Here is a 16,731-nt window from a genome sequence, read left to right on the forward strand (position 1 = left end):
CCGTGGCTCTGGACGGTCAGGACAATGGTCTCTGGGCCCTTCAGGAAGGTGGGTTGATTAGGTTGAAGGGAGGGGCTTTACCTGGATGCAAGATCTCCCAACAGGCTGGGTGGGTCAGAGGAGGCGGAAGAAGTGGTCAGGAGAGAGTTCAGAGAGGAAGAAAACAGAAAGCACGTTCATTCACCACACTTAGGGGTAGGTTAGACCCGGGGACACACTCCTCCCACCCCAGGTGTAACCGCTCATCAGGGATATACGGAAGTGGTATGAGCCCTGCCAGGGGGACTGAAACCAGGCCCGGTTCAGCCAAACTCCCTGCGAGGGCAGCCCCAGGATCCTCTTCTATAAAGGAGACACACAAGTTCAGCCCTGTGCTGCCAGCACTGGGGAAGCTGGGGCTATCCAATGGCAGAAGGAAGTACTTCAGGATGCCCTGAGGATGCCTCAAGAAGGAGCCTGAGGCACAAGACCCACAGGGTCTTGCAAGGGTCAGAGGACACAGGATTTGAGATCTGTGATTCTGAGATGTCCTATAATACATGGCCAGTATTATACACCACCACCACAGGAGGCATTATTCTAAAAATAAAGGAGACTTGATGTCTAATGCTATTAGCTTTCCAATCTTTTCAAAGAAATTTATGAATTAAAAAAAAATCCCTCTGACAAATTAGAAATCCTAATTCTAGATTTATAACAACCTGTTGGCTTAGTATATCGGGAAAAGTGTGAGTTCTTTCTGGGCTTCCACCCGACTCTGCTCTGGATCAGGGAATATGTTTGGTTTACTGTTGTTACCCCAGCACCCAGCCTGTGACCTGAGATTAGAGAAGGAGATTTCGGGAAATGTGTGGGGAACTGTTTTGGCCTCTGTTTCCCCATCTGTAAAGTGGGACAGTCAGAGCACCCTCAATCCAGCTCTGGGATTCTGAGCTCCTTGAGCCACTTCCCCAGCAGATCAGCCTGGGCCTAAGTGGGGGTATGGTGGGTGCTGTGCCCTGAGATGTGATGAGGGGCACAGCACCCCTTGGAAACCCCACAGCACAGACTCTTAGGAAGTTCCCGCCACCTCCCATGTGCCCAGACCAGGGACAGGGAAGAGGAGGAGGAGGTAAAAGAAAAGGAAGAAGAAAAGGGGGAGGGGAGAAAGAGGGGAGGAAAAGAGAGGGGCTGAAAGCCTCTGAAACAGGAGAGGGAAAAGGGTGAAGGAGAAGGAAGAGGAACAAGACAAGATCCAGCAAGTAGGCAGAATGGGGCACTGGGTGTGGCCGTCAGGGACCTTCCTGCCCACCCTCTGGGGGCTGGGCTGGGCTGGGCTGGAGCACTCACCCGCCACGAGACACCACCAGCTTCACTTTCACTTTGTAGGAAACAATGATGCCCAGGATCTCCCGGTTGGCTCCTTCCCTCAACCTGCAAGGCGACATAGGGAAGCCAGTTCATGGGTCTTGTGAGACACGGCAGGATGGGCTGCGCCAGGGCAGCACCGTAGGTCCCCTCCTGACCACTCAGCCACCAGGTGCAGGCGGAGCCCAGTGTGTGAGAAAGACGAGGTCTTTCCTTGGGAGCAAGAGCTCAGGGCACTGGGCCCCAGGTCTGACTGTGCTGCCCTGGGAACCAGCTCCTTCCCGCCCAGAGCCCAAGTCCCAGCAAGGAGGTAAGGGGTGGGCTCTTCCTGCTGGGTGGCTTCCCTTTCTCTTGCTGCTGGCAGAGAGGAGGGGGCAGTGGGCAGGGGAAGGGAGGTGCTGCAGAGGTGGGTCAGGCCCCAGGAAGGGCCAGACCTCAGCAGGTAGGGCAAGAGGGGTCCTCATACCCCCCGGTTTCCATTAGAGCAGGGTAGCCTCAGAGAGGCAGTGGTGACCTTGGGGTAAGATACCTGGGATCCCTTCCTTCCAAGACACCTCCACATGTGGTTGAGCCCAGCTCACCACCCTCATCTCTCTGGACTCCCAGACCCCGTCCTCATTCATCCTCTCCTCCCAGGACCCTTCCAGAAGCCCCTCCCACCCTTCCTTCCTTCTTTCCATCCTTCTTTCCAGCCTTGCTCTGCCTCAGGGATGCACTCTATCCAGCTGAAGACACAACCAGGTCAGGAGCTGCTGCCTCCTGCACAAAGCCTCTCCATGTCACCCTCCCCTGGGCAAGGCACTGACTAAGGGAGCCTGGTGGAGTGGTCCATCGTGTTCTCTGGGCACCCCTGGAGAGGGGTGGGATCAGGTGACAGCTTCCCTGGCAGTTCAAGCTCATGAGGACGGGCCCTTGACAATGGTCGGGGAGAGGGTAGCCTGAGCCTGTGCTGGCCCTGCTGGGACCAAGGTGGGTGTGGATCCATCTGGGGGAGGATGGTAAAGAATCTGCCTCCAATGCAGAAGACCCAGCTTCGATCCCTGGGTGGGGAAGATCCCCTGGAGGAGGGCACGACAACCCATTCCAGTGTTCTTGCCTGGAGAATCCCACAGACAGAGGAGCCTGGCAGGCTGCAGTCCATGGGGTCACAAAGAGTCAGACACGACTGAGCGACTAACACACAGTGGGGAGCCTGGGACCAGGGAGGGTGGGTCCTCACAGGGTGCTGGAGGCCAGGTTCGTGTCCTCGTGTTTGAGCTTCCCGTCCAGGGCGAGGCCCCGCTTCTCTCGATTGTTGGCCAGGAAGGGGGTCAGCGTGTAGACCTTGCAGAACGTAGAGCTGGGTGCCACTGTGTCACTGGAAAGAAGGGAGACTAGTGTGGAGATGCCCCCAGAGCCAACCCCAGCCTCACCCCCAGCCCACCCAGGACACAGAGCCCTGCTCTAGCCTCCCTCTCCTGTGAAGGGCCCACCTTTAGGCCCAGCTCTGCAGGGAGACCACTGCCACCCAAAAGGGACGTCTATGCTCCACATGCAAACAGCAGTGACTCTGGGGTGACCCAACAACTTAATTCGTGGTTTCTAGGCAGCTTCAAGTTTTAAAAAATTCATTGTACTGTTTGCCCTGTGCTGTATGACTAGGATAATGTTTTTTAGTGGAGAGAGTGTGGCCTGTTTTTCCCCTAACGTATTACTGTGAAAAAATTTCAAACATATAGGAAAACTGAAAGAATTGTGCAATGATCACTCACCTCCTAAGTTCTACAATGAAGACCTTACTTGCTGTATCTCATCTCTATCCATCGTGTGTAAGGTGTTTGGATTGTTCAGTTTTTACCTACTTTTGCTCCACCCCCTAACCCCTTTTCAACAATAAGAGAGCTGCGGTGCAGCAAGCCTTGGAGCCCCAGCTCTGCCAGTGGCCAGCCCTGTGAGGTTGAGCAGTCACATCTCTCTGCCCCCACTTCCTTCTCTGCACACTGGGGGCAGCGGCAACCCCAATGCAGAAGGCTCCAGGCAGTCTAGGCTTCCATAGCCCCGCTCCTCGCAGATTCACTAGCTCTTATTTTGTCATTCTAGTTTTGGTGGGTCTTTTCCCTGACTGGAGCATGTATTTCCTTGTAGCTAAACCAAGCGGCTGGGTGGTTTTTCAAAAAGCTATTCAGGGCCATCTATGCTGAGCAGCAAGTCTGAGGCCAGACCCTCTGCCAGGTGGAGCAGAGCTACTGGGCCTATAACTGGACCCAGGGCTTCTCCTTTCCCCAGCTGATTCCACCCATCCAAGGCTGGGCTTGTGCTCACTTACTCAGCCTCTTCCATGGCCACAGGGCACTTGTACTGGGCTGTGTTGAACAGACAGATGTCTGCATACTGGCGCACTGCAGAGAAAGAGGGAAACGAGGTGGGTGAGTCCAGGGCTCCCAGGCTCTCTGAGTTGGGATGTTCAGCCCCAGGTAACAGCCAGAGGCCACCAGGAGTTTCTGCAGGAGATGGACCCCATCCTCCACCCAAAGGGCAGCCTGAACAGGCCCATTTCCTTCCATTACCAAAAATCTCCCCCTCAAGGACAGCTCTGTCAAGGGAACTTAGAAGAAGGGCTTCAACAGTAAACTCATTACCTGGCCAGTAAGCAGCCTGTTACCAGCCTCAAAAGCCTTATCCTTCGGCTTAGAGCAGGCCTTAGTCTTCCCTTCAGGCTAGTAGTTATTTACAGGGCTGTTAACAAAGGGAGAGCCTTCGGCTGCCCCCAACCCCTGGGAGGAGTCCCCTTGCCCATCCCCTGGACTGGCCCTCTGCCTGGGTACCCGAGATCTTGATCTTCTTCACCGTCTTGTTGGTGTTGTTGGTGACATGGACGTTGACACTGATGGGTTCTCCGTGGTAGTAGATCTGGGAGGTGGAAGAAGTAGCCAGGGAGGAGGGTAAGATTCCAAAGCTTTAGATGAAGGGGAGGGAAATGAGGCCCCACACACATCTCCTGGGGTTCCCCAGGTCTTGGCCACTCTGACATTGGCCCCAAGCTCATCAGTCACTTCCCACTGATGCTAAGCCACCAGGCATGTTAGACTTAAGTTCCTCTGTGGACCTTGAAAGATAATTGAATTAGAAGGTAATAATCCTAGGCTCTGGGCTTCCCTGGTGGCTCAGATGGTAAAGAATCCATCTGCAATGCAGGAGACCTGGGTTGGGAAGATCCCCTGAAAGAGGGCATGGAAACCCACTCCAGTATTCTTGCCTGGAGGATCCCCATGGACAGAGGAGCCTGGTGGGCTACAGTCCATGGGGTCGCAAAGAGTTGGACATGACTGAGTGACTAAGCACAGTACAATCCTGGGCTCCAGTCCTGGGTTGGTCACCAAAAGTAATGATAACAGTAATACTAACAATAATAAAGATGAGAGCGGTAAGGCCTTGGACAGGTTATCTAAGCCTTGGTTTCCCCCACTGTCCATTGGAGGGGCTGGAGTAAGTGATACATCAAGTCCCTGCCAGCTCAGGCTGCCTGGAATTTAGACCTGGGAGGATCTGGAAGAAGCAGGAGAGAGGTGGGGAGGGGCTGACCCACTCTGTGAGGGAACTGGCTCTGAAACCTCACTGAAGAGCCTCGATTTATATCTTGGCCTAAGCACTTGCCTTCACTGTGCCCCTGAGAGGGAGAGGGGGTGCTCACATTTCAAAGAGGGATGGGGATGCAGGGGGACGGCCAGAACCCAGGATTCTTCAGAAGGCACACTGACTTCTGAAGTCAACCGCATCCTTCAGGCTCATGCCCATCCCGTCACCCCTTCAGTCCCCAGAGGCTTCTCCAAATCTCCCAAGGAGGTCTCAGCTTCCCTGAGCCCTGTGGTCCTCGGGTGGGAGCCAGAAGCTCCCACCCGAGGAACCCCAGAGGCTGTGAGAGAGCTGGGATCTAAGGCTCCAGCCCTGGGAGGGCAGCCCCACCCATGCCAAGCCCCAACCTCCTACCTCCTTGTCCAGGGAGGCCTCCAGATGCAAGGGCTTGTCTGACATGAGGAACTGCCTGGTGGTCTCGGCCGTGGGCTGGGGGCCAGGCCTCTCTGGGGCATACTGAACCTTCCGGATGACCAGGCGCACAGAATTCCTAGGGGACATGGGCAGAGCAAATGATGACCAGAGTCCCTTGCCTCTATCCCCTTCCCTTGTGACCCTCACATCCTTCTCTTGCTCAAGAGACTGCCATGGTTCCCATCTCCTTGGACTCCAGTCCAAACTGCAAAGGTTGGCATAGGGCCCTGTTACCATCTGGTCCCACTCCAACCTCCTCCATCCTGGGAGTCCCCAGCCTCCTCTAGGTCCTCACTGTCATGCTTGATGGTCCCTCTAGTCCTATTTCTGAAGCTTTGCGTACCCTAGGTCCCAACCTATAACACTCTCTTCCAGCTTCTGCCTTCATTTGCTTCCTTCTGCAAGGCTCAGCCAAACACCTGTTCTTCCAGGAAACTTCCTAGATCCACCCACTCTGCTCTTTTCCTGGTCTGAACTCCCACCAGTCAGAGGCCAAGCCACCCCACGACAGTACTGTATGTGGATCCATGTTTTGGTAGCCAGCAGGAGGCTTCCCTGGTGGCTCAGTTGGTACAGAATCCACCTGCAATGCAGGAGACCTGGGTTTGATTCCTGGGTCAGGAAGATCCCCTGGAGAAGGATCTTGCCTGGAAGATTCCATGTATTCTTACCTGGAAGATTCCAGTATTCTTGCTTGGAAAATTCCATGGACAGAGGAGCCTGGCAGGCTACAGTCTATGGGGTCACAAAGACTCGGACATGACTTAGCAACTACACCACCACCACCAGGATGCTGAGAAAGAGACCATGTTCCACTTTCTGCATCCCTTATGTCGCTAATGGTATGAGCCCTTTAAGGCAGGGGTTCCCAGCCTCCGGTATCTAATGCCTGATGATCAAAGGAGGAGCTTATGTAATAGTAATGGGAAAATAGTGCACAATAAATGCAACGCACTTGAATCATCCTCAAACCATCCCCCACCCACTCACCGACCTTGGTCCACGGAAAAACTGTCTTCCGGTTCAGAAACCTGTTCGGCCAGAAACCAGTTCCTGGCTCCAAAAAGGGTGGGGACTCCTGCTTTAAGGACAGAAGTTTTTGTCTAAATTGTTCACTGCTGTATTCTCAGTATCTAAGACAGTGCTGGCTGCGATATAACAAATACCTACTGCTACTGCTGCTAAGTCGCTTCAGTCGTGTCTGACTCTGTGCGACCCCATGGACTGCAGCCCACCAGGCTCCGCCGTCCCTGGGATTCTCCAGGCAAGAACACTGGAGTGGGGTTGCCATTTCCTTCTCCAATGCATGAAAGTGGAAAGTGAAAGTGAAGTCTCTCAGTTGTGTCTGACTCTTAGCGACCCCATGGACTGCAGCCTACCAGGCTCCTCTATCCATGGGATTTTCCGGGCAACAGTACTGGAGTGGGGTGCCATTGCCTTCTCCCAAATACCTACTAAATAGCTATTAAATAAAAATATACACAGGGGACAAGGGCCCCAGGAAGATACGAAGGTGTGGAGAGGCGATGGAATTCAGTGACGGGGGTGCAGATTCCGTTAGCGGGAGAGAGGCCAGTACAGAGAATAAAGACTCAGCAAGAGGATGGACACTCAGAGACAAGGTGGGGCTCAATGAACATGATGGGCGCAGGGAGGAAACAGGGCCAACAAGGTTTGGTGAGGGGATGGGGACGCAGTCAGGTGGAGTCCCAGCATTCCCACTTCTCAAATAAGCCACCTCCATTTCCTACAGCTGGATAACCAAGGTTGAAGTCCTTGCTCTTGGACTTCCCTGGTAGTCTAGTAGTTAAGACTTTGCCTTCCAATGCAGGAGGTGTAGGTTTGATGCCTAGCCGGGGAGCTAAGATCCTACATGTCTCACGGCCAAAAAACCAAAACATAAAACACAGGCAATATTGTAACAATTCAATAAAGTCTTTAGAGATGATCTACATAAAAAAGAAATCATTTTTTTATAAGCCCTAATTCTCCCCATATGAATTATATGACTTTGAGTAAATTAACCTCTATGCCTCAGTCTCCTCATCTGTAAAATGGCGATGATAGCAGGACCGACTTCTTAGGGTTGTTGTGAGGATTAAATTAGTTTGTACATGTCCATCACTTTGAACTGTGTCTGGTACCTAATAAGCTGGTAAGTGTGAGTTGCTCTATCATTATTAGTAAATTCTGGTGTGGACTTAAAATGTCAAATTGGTAATAGGTTGAGAGTGCTGGCTCTCAACGTTGCCTCCCCTTCCTTGCTCTAGGTAGGCTACTTACCAAAACCTACACCGCCCTTCCTTTCTCCTGGTCGAAAATCTTAAGAAGAAACGGGGAACAGAGAAGCAAGGGACAAAGGTCTCATCTCCCTACATGCTGTAAGTTGCCCAACTGGAGTTGGAGATATGCAATGCATCATATGACCACCAGGTGGCAAACTCAGCCCACTCCCTAAGAGGATGCTGCGTCCTCTGGAAGCCTGCAGCAGGACGCAGAGTTGGGGACCCTGGCCAGCCTTGCCAGGAGGCAAAGCAAAGCCCGACCCCAGGAGGGGCAGGTATGAGAGCAGGGTTGGGCAGCTCACCCCATAAATCAGGGCCAGCTAGTTCTGGCTGCTGGCCTGGGCTGTCTGTCTGCCCAGGGCTGTCTCTCTCCAGGAAAATGCTTCCCCTCTCTGAGACATGGCAGACCTCCTCTGTCTGCCTTGGGTGGGTTCACTTTCTCCACTTCCCTTCCCTGTTCAGAAGCCTCTACTGACACCCCCTACCCCACCCCCACAACCTCCTGCTGATGACCTCCCAGGAGAACTGGGAAATGGGGGTCCAAGCTGGCCGGGAAACATCTTGCTCACTGTTTAAAACAATCTGAATTTCAGATTTTTTTCCAAAACAAAATTAAAGGACATGCAGTCTGGAGAGGAAGAGATTAGAGGCAGGGCGATAAGGGAAGTGGGTACAGTGATGCAAAGGAAAAAGTGCTGAGGCCTGAGTCAGGGTAATAGAGCCACCTCCCCCAGGAAGCCCTCCCCACCTGCCAGCCTTCCCCAGTGCCCTTGGAGTTTCCAAGGCTGGAATGCAAGGCCCCTCCTCTCCCACTTCCAGGCATTGTTACTTCTGTCTTCCTCCGACTGAACCGTGCCTGTCCTGTCTCCCTCCCTCTGCCAGCAGGCAGCCCGCACCCAGACGGGTAGAAGCTGCGCCCTCCTCACCGCTTGTGGATCTTCTCCTCCAGGTTCTCCGCACAGAAGGCTTTCACTTCGTAGTCCACACCGCAGGCCTGCAGGGAAGGGTCACTGACCTCAATGGAGAGGGCCAGCTCCGTTGAGCACGGCCTACCCACCCTCTCATTTAATGAGGCCGCTGGATGCGAATATCAGTTCCCCAGGCCTGACCCCCTCGTCTGACTGGGAGCCCTGCACTCAGCCTGTGCGGAGCTGCCTCCCTCATCTGACCCTCCCACAGAGCTGCTCCGTGACCAGCTCCGCTCCAGAGTCCTGGCTGTCTGGGGGGCACGGTCCCCAACAAGGCAGTTGCCCAGAAATAACAACAAGCCTTTCAGCAGTCCTATTTAGGACCACCCACACCCCCACCCCCACCCCAACCACACAGACCCTGCACTGGGCACCCCTTCAACATCTCGCCCTACCCTCTGGACCAAATGATGAGGTACATCCCATCACATCCATTTCACAGATGAGGAAACAGGCTCCAAGCTCTGAGGCCTGGAACACTTGTGGGGTCACCTACGTCCAAGCCTCAGTTTCCCCATCTGTGAGACAGTGATGACTCCACCTCCACACAGGGTTTGTGAGGCCGGACAGTTTGCCAGAGAACATTCTTCAGCCAACACCAAGGCCAGCGAGAGTGACTTGGGAGAGGCTCTGGGCACATAACTGAGTGTAGGGGGTGAGGGTGATGCCATATGTGCCGCCCTGTCTGAAAAGACTGCTTATCTGAGGTGGGATCAGCCTAGCTTACACACAAGGAGGCTTCTACAGGGAGAATTCCAGCACCCTCCAGACAGAGAGCTGGGGACCTGAGGACACAGTGTCCTGAACCCAGAGGGATGCTCCCTGAGGGGTGACCCACCTTCCCTGTATCTTCAGGTCCCGGCTGCAAAGTCACAGAGCATGGGAGGTTCGGAGGGATCTGTTAAGAGGACAGAGAGACCTGTCATATTCACCACTGACCTCTCCAGGTCTCCCATCCCCACACACATTCATCAGACCAGTGCCCCTAAGGACTGACCACATCCCTTCCATCAGACTAGGCAATTCACAGGACAGACCATGTTTACGTCATCAGAACATGCTAAGCTATGCTTCATGTTACACTAGAGGCCCCTGCAATAAAGCCAAGGATTTCAGGGCATCACAGCCCCCACAGAACAAGAGCTGAAAAGGTCTTTCTATGATGTGCACTGCGGTAGGTAGAATAATGGCCCCTGAAGATGTTCACATTCTAATCTCCAAAACCTGTGATAATGTTACCTACAAGGGCAAAAGGGTCTTACAGTGTAATTCGGTGAAGCATCCTGAGACGGGGAGATCACCCTGGATTAGCCAGGTCGACCCACCATAATCACAGCGTCTTTAACAGTGAAAGCAGGGAGCAGAAAAGTCAGCATCACAGTGATGGGATTCGAGAAAGATTGGACCGGCCATTGCTGGCTTTGAAGATGGAAAAGGGCTGGGCCAGGGGCCAAAGAATGTGAGCAGTTTCTAGCAGCAGGAAAAGGCAAGGAAGCAGTTTCTCTCCCAGAGCTCCAGAGAGAATGCAGCCCTGCTGACACTTGATTTTAGCCCATGAGAGCTGTTCTTGACTTCCGACCTTCAGAACTGTAAAATAACACATTTGTATTCTAATTGGCAGGTTTAATTATTACTAGGTTTGCAATGGTTAGTTACAGCAGCCATAATACGTCTATAACAGAGAGGATGGCTCCTTATCCTCTCTCCTTCTCTGACTCTCACAGTCAGGGGATTTCACTGAATCACAGAATCAGAGTCTGAGAAACTGAAAATACAGAATCCTGGAGTGGAAAGGCAGCTGAGCAGGGAAATCCAGTACTTGCCATTCTTGTTTGGGAGTTGGGTTGAAGCAGGGTTAGTGGGCAGCCAGTATGAAGGAGGAGACAGCCTTGCAGTGACCCGGGGGCCAGAAAGGACTCCTTCTTTCTCTGCAGCACCCCCTCGACCCCTCCTTCTCCCACGATGACCTGGACTTGGGAGGGTCCGGGTAGTAGTGCAGGGGTAAGGGTGACACCTCTGGCAGTGGCCAGAGAAGAGACACTTACCAGGCAGCGTAAGTGCCAGTGCCCTGGCCCCAGTGTACACTGGGGAAATTGCGTGGCCTGGAGCTGCTGCCCCAGCTGCCCCTGTGTGCCTGCCCAGAGGGCTTGCTAGAAGTGATGCTTCTGGAATGGGGCCCCGGGGGCTGGCCCTGACCTCAAAGGTGAAAGGGTAGGCATGCTCGCCCAGCTTCTTGATGAGGCGCTCCTGCAGCCGCGTCAGGGGCTTCTTGTCCTCAGGGGCCGGCGGGAAAGACTGCACGTTGGCCACAAACAGGTCCTTGCGAAAGGTCAGGCCCAGGACATCCAGGTCCTCCCGGCCGTAGCGGAAGGCGCAGGTCAGCGTCACATAGACTGTGGGAGCAAGGGGGTGCTGAGGAGGGGCCAGGAAGGGTAGCAAACATGCCCCCCACCCAGAGTGCCAGCTGCAGCCCAGGAACCGGCTCCCCTGCCAGTCTCTAGGAGGCACACGTCTGTCCCAGAGCTCCTGCAGGGAGGGCGGTGCTGCCCTTGGGACAAGGGTGTCAGGTGCCTGGCCCGGGGAGGAGGCGAGGGCTGACCGCTGGATGGTCCACCCGCACTGCAGTCCAGGGCATGTGCAGAGGGCCCGACAGGGTCGATGGGGGCCAGGAAGAAGCAGATTGGGAAGATTAGAGGGTGGGGAAACCAGTGCTAGGTGGTGTCTGGAAAGCCCAGTGTCTTGTTCCACCCAACCCCCACCTCCCGTCTTCCTGCTGGCCTTAGACAATCCCTTGACTGCGTCAGGAATAAGTCTTCTCTTCTGTACAGTAAGACCCTAACTCCTGCTCCGTTTGCATCCTCCATCCTTGCAACAGTCACGATGGGTTGATGTAAAGGGCTCAGACATGAAAAGGGTCTCCCAAAGTGGGTACAGGGGGGGCTGCCCCAGGGGGCTGGAGCACCTGCTCTGATGCTGATTGGAGCCGTCACAGGAAGAACCAGTGGGGAGGGGCAGGGATGGGCTTGTTGCCTCTCTTATTTCCAGTGTTCTGCCAGAGAGTCAGAAAGGCCCCAGCCTGGAGGTCAGGCTGGGGGCAGGGGCCACAGCTCACCTCTCCTCTCCTTGAGATACTCCGGATCCACAAGAACCACTCCATCTGGAGGAAGGACAGGGAATGAGCAGACATGACCTCAAACTTCTGAGCCCCAAAAAGTGAAGTGAAGTCGCTCAGTCATGTCTGACTCTTTGTGACCCCATGAACTGTAGCCCTCCAGGTTCCTCCATCCATGGGATTCTCCAGGCAAGAATACTGGAGTGCGTTGCCATTTCCTTCTCCGGGGTATCTTCTCGAACCAGGGACTGAACCCAGGTCTCCCGTACTATAGGCAGATGCTTTGCCATCTGAGCCACCAGGGAAGTCTGAGCCCCAAACACCATGTTAAATTCAAACCCAACCATTTGTCCGATCACAAGCATCATGAGGGCTTCCCTGGGGGCACAGTGGCGAAGAATCCGCCTGCCAATGCAGGAGCACAGGTTAGATCCCTAATCCGGGAAGATCCCAAATGCTGCAGAGCTACTAAGCCTGTGTGCCACAGCTACTGAGCCCTCACACTGGACATACTAAAGCCCAAGCGCCCCAGAGCCCGTGCTCTGCAACAAGAAAACCACCACAATGAGAAGTCCGAGCATCGCAACTGGAGAGTGGCCCAAGCTCCCTGCAGCTAAAGAAAAGGCCAAATAGCAACGAAGACCCAGCACAGCCAAAAATAAATAAAATTGTTATAAACAAAACAAAAGCATCATGAGAGAAATGGGAAGGCCAGCAGCCAGTGAATGTTACCACCATGCCCCCTCCACCCATTGACCCAGGCTGGCCTGCCAAACCCAGCTCACGACTATAGGCAGGTTATTTAACTTCTCTTTCTTCATCTGTTAGAATAATAAGATGGGTTCAAAACCCCAGTATCAGGTATACTGTGGAATTCAGAAGTTTTGAATTATAGAAAGGCCATGTGGTCCCTCTTCCATATCTTCTCTAATGCCTTCTGCCAGCTCTGGGGCAGCATCCCTTGTCGAGCCCATTAAAACCTCTACAGGGAAACTATTTTCACCAAGAGGTTAAGTAAGGCATCAGTCACCTCCCATCAGTTCAGGCCAGGCTGCCACTAAATGATTTCTGTGTCAAACTCATGAACAATTTGGTGCTCTCAGGGCTTCTGGATTTGGGATTTGCAGACCTGTAGTACCCACCTAATAGGGCTCCTGTGAGGACTAAATGAATTAACACATTTAAAGTATTACCCGGTGCCTGGCACATGTGACCGTGGAGAATGTCCCAAGGCCTGGCCTTGGGAATACAGAGTCCAGTTGAAGACAAAGGATGCTCTCTCTGCTCAATGATGTAAGGGAAGAAGTTTTTCTCACTGCGGGTCATTTGATCAACTTGGTATGATGCCCCAGGACTTGCTGGGATCTACAGGGTCTAGCACAGGGCCTAGCATGAAGTAGGTGCTCTGTGAACACTGGCTGAATGGTTCTCAGGGTGCCTATATGTGCAAGGGGAGCCAGATCCCTCCTGCCCTTCTCCCCAGATCCCATGATGCCCAGCGCCCGTGACCCCGTTGCTATTCTTAAAGGCTAATAGGTGTGAACAGCCCTGGCCTCAGACAGCCCATAGGAAACTCTGCCTTGGCCACAGGTGAGCAGGCCACAGGTGAACACGGGGATGTTTGCTCCCTGCCTCCAAGTTCATAGGGGAGATGGAAATGGCAGAGACGCTGGTGAGCTTCAGAGAACACCCGACAGGCTGGGAGGAAAAGTAGGGCTATCTGGCTCCAGGCCAGGAAGGGAAGGGCTGCGCAGAGCCGGACTCTGCAGCCCACAGCCTGCATAGCGACCCCAGGGACCTGCCAGGCCTCCCGCCCCAAGGCCACAAAGACCTTCCTCCCAGCGAGCTGACACCTGGCTCTCTGCTCCATCTGCTCCCACCTGGGCTCTGGAACCACACCTCTGTCCTGCCTTCTTGGCCCCAGGACAGCTCCCAGGCCACTTTCTCTGTGAATGTTTCCCCCAAGCAACACATCCCACTTTCTTCATCTGGACTTAGCCTCCTGCAGTTTCCAGGGTCCAACCTCCCAACCTGTCACCTTCTTTGGTCTCACCTGGGTTTGTTCATGTCCCTCTTCAATCATTTAACCTCTCTGGGTCTCACTGTCCACATCTGTAAATTAGGGTTAATCCCGGGCCTCCCTCCCTCAAACAAATTGTAGGAAGAGACAACGAGATTGAGGTTCTTTAAAGAGAGCTACAGTTCTTAGAATCCTAACTGGAGGTGATTTTTCCCCCCAAAAGGATATCTGGCAATGTCTAAAAACATTTCTGATTGCCATACTGGGATGGGGGGACTCCCAGTGTCTAATGGGTAGAGGCCAGGAATGCTGCCAAGCATCCTTCAACACGTGGGATGGCCCTGCCAGCAAACGATCCAATCCAAAACCTCAAGAGTGCTGAGGTTGAGAGAAGCCCTGAAGTGGAAAAAGTCCTTGGAAGGTGCCTGCAGCCACAGCCCAGCCTCCTGGTAAGAACCCCATGTCAGTGAAGACAGCCTCCATTTCACAAGCCCCTAGGCTTTCTTTCAGAGAAGGTAATGGCACCCCACTCCAGTACTCTTGCCTGGAAAATCCCATGGATGGAGGAGCCCGGTAGGCTGAAGTCCATGGGGTCGCTAAGAGTCGGACACGACTGAGCGAGTTCAGTTTCACTTTTCATTTTCATGTGTTGGAGAAGGAAATGGCAACCCACTCCAGTGTTCTTGCCTGGAGAATCCCAGGGATGGGGGAGCCTGGTGAGATGCCGTCTATGGGGTCGCACAGAGTCAGACATGGACTGAAGCGACTTAGCAGCAGCAGCAGGCTTTCTTTCCACCTCCCCACCCTTTGCCACCAGAAGGGAGCAGAACAAAGCATCTGTGGAGCCGGACTGCCCAGGTTTGAATCCAGGCTCCGCAATCTACTAGCTCTGTGACCTGGAGGAAGTCACTTAACCTCTCCGTGCTTGGGATGGTAATAATAGTAGTTCCCCCAGTGTTGGGTACACAGTTAAGCCTCATGCTAAGTGGCAGCTGCTGTCATCAACTTCCTCATTGTCCTTATCATCAGGATTCTTGCCCCACTTCTTACATCTGTCCTTCCCACAGCGTCCTCTCACAGGCCCCTCAGCTGAAGAGGAAAGCAGCTGCTTGGTTAGCCTTTGCTGACTAGAGCCAAAAGCCACACACATCCTATTCTTGGCACCAGGCTCCTCTGGAGACCTGCAGGCTATTCCTGGGCCACTTCAACCTGCCCTTCTCTGGGAGGGGTCAGGCCAGCCCTGCCTCCCCCGCCGCCCCCCCCCCCCGCGCCGCCCCGGCCTCCAGGGACTCACCCACGGGCTCCACGAGGTCAATGTGGTCCACAAAGTCCCGCTTTCCCAGATAGACGGTGAGCTGGGGAAGAGAGGCACAGAAGGCGTTAGCAGCTGTGGGTCCCCCGCCCCGGAGGAGACCTGGAAGCTGCCAAAACTCCCTGGACCCAACCCTAACCCTCATCATCGAAATCCTAACTGGGCGTGGACCTGATCTCCAGTCCTAATACTAGGAATAACAAGGCCTTGTATAAATTTTAAAGCACCTGTTTATCCCAAACCCTGCAAAGAAGTTCTTGTTCCCATTTTGCAGATGAGGACACTGAGGCCTGCAGGGACCTTCACACCAAGCACCGCTGACGGTGGAGTGGCAGCAGCAAAGGTGCTTGCTGAGTGGGAGGGCTGGGCGCATCTCTGAGAGGAGGGAGGACCCCGAGCAGGGCCAGTGGCACCGAGAGGTGAGGGGGCTCTGAACACTGAACTCTGAGCCCTTCATAGCACCCCGCCTGTGTGCAGTCTGCAGGGATCCACTCAAACAAGGACTTGTTCTCCAAGGCTGTGGGCCTGTGCCCTGCTGGTTGCCAACCTTCAGGGGAGAACCCCAGAGCTAGAATCCAGAGTGTCATTCCAGATGTTCTCTACTCCTCCACAATCCCTAAATGCTGACGATTGACCCTCCATCAGATTTCTCTGTCTTCACAGCCACACTGGACAGGATTATGCACCAGCTCCTTGATTATCTACTGCCTGGAGCCTCCCACACCTGGGACCTTTCTCCCCACCTTAGCCAGACTGGTCATCCTAAAATGCAAATCTAACCATAGAAGTCTGGTCTGAAAACACTCTGATGGTTCCTCAGCGTCCAGAAGCAAGATGACAAACGAATTTCATTCCAAATGTCAACTCTGATTGATTGGTAGGGGCTGCCTGGGGCCCTGGGTTGAAAAGAACCCAAGATGGAGTATCACCTCAACAGGAAAGTGTGGCCAGTGATTAGTGATGTCTGCTGTGGGTGTAGAAGGGGGATGTGGGCACACACAATGATGTCATCTGCCAGCCCAGGCCAGGAGTCCAAGCTTCTAAGCCCAACTCCAAGACTCCAGGACCCAGCTCTGCCACACCCCCACCTCAGCTCCTGCTCCCTCTGCTCCCCGCTTGGCACCCAGATGCCCTGTGATTTATGTTCATGCCTCGAATGCTCTTTTTCTTCCCTACCTTGCCCGGGAGTGCATCTCTCCTCAGGGAAACCATCCCTGACCACCCAGGCTGCATCTGCAGCCCCCATGCACTCCTCTACAACACACTTGCACTTTATATTGATCAGTTTTTCTATGTCTGCCTTCCCCATCTGGCTGTGAGGGGCACTAGCTGTGCCTTATTTTTATCTCAGTACACCCTACTCCAGCCCCAACAGGCTCAGCCTAGACCTGACATGGAATGATGTCAGCCATACCTATTTGCTGACCTGCGAGGAAAGTAGGATCTGGCCTGGGGCTGTGTTAAGAAAGAGAGTGAGGTGGGAGCTGCCCCAGATAACAGGACTCAATATAGGCTCCAGGGGCCGCTCACGCCAGAGGACTTGGCTCCCCTGAGGCCCTTGGCACTGGCTCTAATTATTGCACTCACAAGGCAAGGCAGCCTCTCTGGGATAGGCTGTGTCTCCCCATACCAGGGCAGGAGCGCCCTAAAGTCCAGGGGAG

At 53.9% G+C, this 16,731-nt stretch overlaps 1 protein-coding gene across 6 annotated transcripts in view; it reads right to left on the reverse strand.

Annotated features, from left to right (window-relative positions):
* ARRB1 (arrestin beta 1) overlaps window positions 1-16,731 on the reverse strand; it is a 78,690-nt gene that overhangs the window by 10,580 nt on the left and 51,379 nt on the right. For 5 of the 6 annotated variants that reach the window (XM_019975204.2, XM_019975201.2, XM_019975205.2 and 2 more), the window contains exons 3-13: window positions 15,053-15,113; window positions 11,739-11,783; window positions 10,823-11,019; window positions 9,465-9,524; window positions 8,585-8,652; window positions 5,314-5,449; window positions 4,152-4,236; window positions 3,653-3,725; window positions 2,567-2,704; window positions 1,330-1,413; window positions 82-105 (exon numbers count right to left, since the gene is read on the reverse strand). In XM_019975204.2, the coding sequence (XP_019830763.1) occupies window positions 82-105; window positions 1,330-1,413; window positions 2,567-2,704; window positions 3,653-3,725; window positions 4,152-4,236; window positions 5,314-5,449; window positions 8,585-8,652; window positions 9,465-9,524; window positions 10,823-11,019; window positions 11,739-11,783; window positions 15,053-15,113 (971 nt within the window). The remainder of the gene's footprint in view (window positions 1-81; window positions 106-1,329; window positions 1,414-2,566; window positions 2,705-3,652; window positions 3,726-4,151; window positions 4,237-5,313; window positions 5,450-8,584; window positions 8,653-9,464; window positions 9,525-10,822; window positions 11,020-11,738; window positions 11,784-15,052; window positions 15,114-16,731) is intronic. The other variant, XM_070803912.1, reaches the window with a different exon arrangement.

The sequence above is a fragment of the Bos indicus genome, chromosome 15 (assembly GCF_029378745.1).
Source record: "Bos indicus isolate NIAB-ARS_2022 breed Sahiwal x Tharparkar chromosome 15, NIAB-ARS_B.indTharparkar_mat_pri_1.0, whole genome shotgun sequence".
In the NCBI taxonomy this organism is placed as follows: Eukaryota; Metazoa; Chordata; class Mammalia; order Artiodactyla; family Bovidae; genus Bos; species Bos indicus.